This window comes from Leishmania donovani, chromosome 23 (assembly GCF_000227135.1).
Source record: "Leishmania donovani BPK282A1 complete genome, chromosome 23".
NCBI lineage: Eukaryota > Euglenozoa > Kinetoplastea > Trypanosomatida > Trypanosomatidae > Leishmania > Leishmania donovani.
This window is the reverse complement of record NC_018250.1, coordinates 666,692-669,933: the sequence shown is the minus strand read 5'-3', so window position 1 is coordinate 669,933 and position 3,242 is coordinate 666,692. Positions and strand designations below refer to the sequence as shown.

At 62.7% G+C, this 3,242-nt stretch overlaps 1 protein-coding gene across 1 annotated transcript; it reads right to left on the bottom strand.

The window, feature by feature from the left end:
- Positions 1–808: 808 nt before the first annotated feature.
- Positions 809–2,008, bottom strand: LDBPK_231630 (mitochondrial carrier protein-like protein; the record flags this gene model as incomplete). The annotated part of the gene is made up of 1 exon (XM_003861008.1): positions 809–2,008. One exon carries the CDS (start codon positions 2,006–2,008, stop codon positions 809–811), a length of 1,200 nt encoding a protein of 399 aa, XP_003861056.1.
- Positions 2,009–3,242: the final 1,234 nt, after the last annotated feature.

Below are 3,242 nucleotides of genomic sequence, written 5' to 3'. Positions count from 1 at the left end.
ATATAAAAGGCGCAAGCACGTGCGCCGTCGCAGGCCGCTCCGACGCACCGCCGTCCAGGACCCGACCGCCGACATCCGTAGCGATGCACCGCTCTGACTCCCCTACGTCGTGGGTGCTGGGCCCCGTCACCACCAGCGGTTCGCTCGGCATTGGCATGGGATAGGTGGAGGCTGCTTGGCTTCTCCCCACACGCAGAGCGTGGCGGGGTTGCTGCGCCCTGTGATGCCACGCACTGCGGTGTGCCTCCCGTCACCCGGGTGCTCTGGGAAGAGAGACAAGCGATGGGAACCCAAGAAAAACGGAACACATGAGAGAGAGCAGGAAAGTCTCTCAGCTGGGTGACGCCCCCCCCCCTTCAAAGCCAGCCGGCCAGACCTGCGCCCACCTTCAGCTGCTCAATGCAGACGTCCCACGAAGGAGACGCTCACAGCGAGTGGAAGAGGCAAGCACGCATGCGCACCCAGTGCCGAGGAGGGAGGAGGAAGGGGAGGGGGGCAACGCTGTTTATGTACGCTTTCATCTGCAACAGGAATGTCGAGAGTGTACCCCCGTACGCCACAAACGCCCTTCCGGAAGACTCTATGCCCCGCTTCCGTGTGCATCTGACATGCTGGCATCCGCCATTGCCGGTTTTGTTGGGTTTGTTGAGGCTCTACTCCCGAGAGGGAGAGACCGAAAAGACACAGAGGCCTGATGCACCGCGCACGCGCGTTGACGGCAGCAAGGGGCGTGGAGGGGGGCAGCTTGCGTGAGCGCATAGCTTACAGTGCTCCTCTGCCGCTCGTGTGCGAGCATGCTCCTTGCGCATCACGCAGATGTGCCGGGGTCGTTGCTTCCATTTCCGCACCGCTGCAACAGCGAGCGCACACCTTCGAAGAGAGGGAAGTAGCACGCCATGTTCGCCGTGACCCACAGCACACGCATGCCGCCGCCACGCACGAAGCCACGCATGCCCTCGCGCTGATAGGCGTCTCGCACCACATCCGCGACAGTCAGATGGCAATCGCGTGCCGTGGCCACCACAACGCGCGTGCGGATGTTGTCCAGCGGTGCTGTCAGGACAGACGCCAAGAGGCCGCTGAAACCGCCAGAAAGGAAGGTACGCGCCAGCTCCGCTCCATAGAGAGTCCAGAAGCTCTTCGGCGCCGCCGACGTTGCCGCCAGCTCCGCGCCACGTCCCTGCTGCACCGCGCGCTCCTTCCACTGCTGGGTCCACGGCCGCAGGGTCTCGTACACCACCCACTGGATGATAGAGTACGGTATGTCGTGCATGAGGGTCTGTGGCACGGCGAGGCGCACGCAGGAAGCGAGACCCTGTCGCCACAGCTGCCGCAGCGCGTGCAGGGAGCCGGAGGCGGCAGCAGACTGAATACGCATCTTCATGGTTTCCATCGGCACCCGCAGCCCGGCGCTCACCGCCTCAGCGAAGACCGCCGAGGCCACGGTGTGCCACACGTAGTTTTTGGAGCGACGGCACGCCGCATCCTCGCCTTCCCTGCCAGCCGCCTCCAGCGTGCGCTGCGCAAAGTTGTAGCTCGATACGTACGTGGCCTGGTAGGGAACGTAGAAGAGGAGTTTCACCGGCAGCCCGCCGTAGATGTGCCCCGGCGTCCACTGACCAGCGTACTGGTACCGAAGCTGTCGCAAACGACTGCGCAGCAGACCGGGTGACTGCTTGCCGGTGCAGCTCTGATAACGCTGGCACGGCGGCGGCTCAGGCACGTCGGTGCGCAGTAGCTGCACTCGACACTTGAGAGTGTCGAGTGGGTGCAGCAGCGACTTGGCCACCGTCGTCGCCACGGAGGAGGCCAAGGCTGTTATTTCGGGATTCGCATAGAGCGTGTCAGCGTTATAGTCGCGGCGACCGCCGTCTGCGCCAGCTGTCTTGGCGGGCCTAAGCTTGGCATCATGCCGCGCAGCAGCCACAGGTGGCGTAGCCGTGTCGGTACTGCTCCCATACCCCTCCACATAGCCACCTGGAGACGACTGCGCTGTGTGCACCAGCATGCTTGGCAGCGCTGGCCCCTGCCACCCTCCGTCTTTTAGCTGCAGCACCTAGCCAAGACCTGCAGTGGCCAATACACGGAGAGAGGAAAGTATAGCGCGTATGTGTGGGAGGAGAGGGGGCGCTTAGCGAAGGGCACTCGCGGGGGAGGTGGAAGATGGTGACAGCCACAATATTGGTGAGACCGAGCGGCTGCGGTAGCACGGGTCGAGGCTGCCGTCGCGCAGCGCACCGCCGACAGGAGGTGAAGGAGAGCCGCAAGAGCGCCACGCAAGAGAGAGTGTTGTGCTATATATGAGTTGAGAGGCTGATAGACCAAGAAGGATGGAGCAGAGAAAACAACGTTTCGCGGCACACCGTTTTGGCTGAGCAACAGTGATGCCGGCGAAACAGGCGCGGCACAGACGCGTGCGCGCACTCCGGCCTTCTCACTGCTTAGTGGAAGTCGCCGCCGCAGCAGCAGCAGAGAGAGAGGACACGCCTATATATATATAAGCCGCCGTAAGAGGACAGGGGGAGAGGGGGTGAGTGGCACGCACACACGCGCACGAACGCGCCGCTCTTTGATAGCCACGGGTTAGTAATGGATGGGTGTGAGTGAAACACAGAAAACAAAAGGCAAAGACGTAAAGAATGTACGTGCGGTTGGCTAATATGGTCGGCTTACAACGAAGGCGGTTGGTGGTCGTCGTGTTGTTTGCCCGCCGTGGGCACCAATGCGTGCACGAATGACAGTCGCGGAGAAGACTTTCCGAGGAAGACGTCTCCGTGGAAGTGGCGAGAAAGCGATGACGGAGACCGACAGAAAGAGCGGAAGACGGGCTAGGGAGGGCAGGCAGATGCGCACACCGGCACATCCCTCCATTGCCTCCGACAGGAGGGTGAGAGAGAGAGAACGTTGCGGGAGTGCCCCTCAACCGGCCACTCAGCGGGGAGAGGGGGGAGGACGGGCAGCCGTGCACACACGTCCACTTGAATGCCCCCCGCGGGTGAGGGGGGAGCGCGCTCTCCCCTCGGATGTTTGGCGGTTCGCTGCGGCTTTGGGTTCGGTGATTCTACTCACGAAACGGTAGTGAGAGGTCCCCGCCTCCAACGCAGAGCGAATTCGGGTGTGGTAGGCGGTGGGGGGCCGAAGGAGGTTCGCTTAGGCAGTAAAGCAGACCTGGCGGCTATCGAAGGGGCACAGAGGCAGAGCGCTAAGAGAGAAATGGCCGGGCGTTACGAAGTCCAGCGACG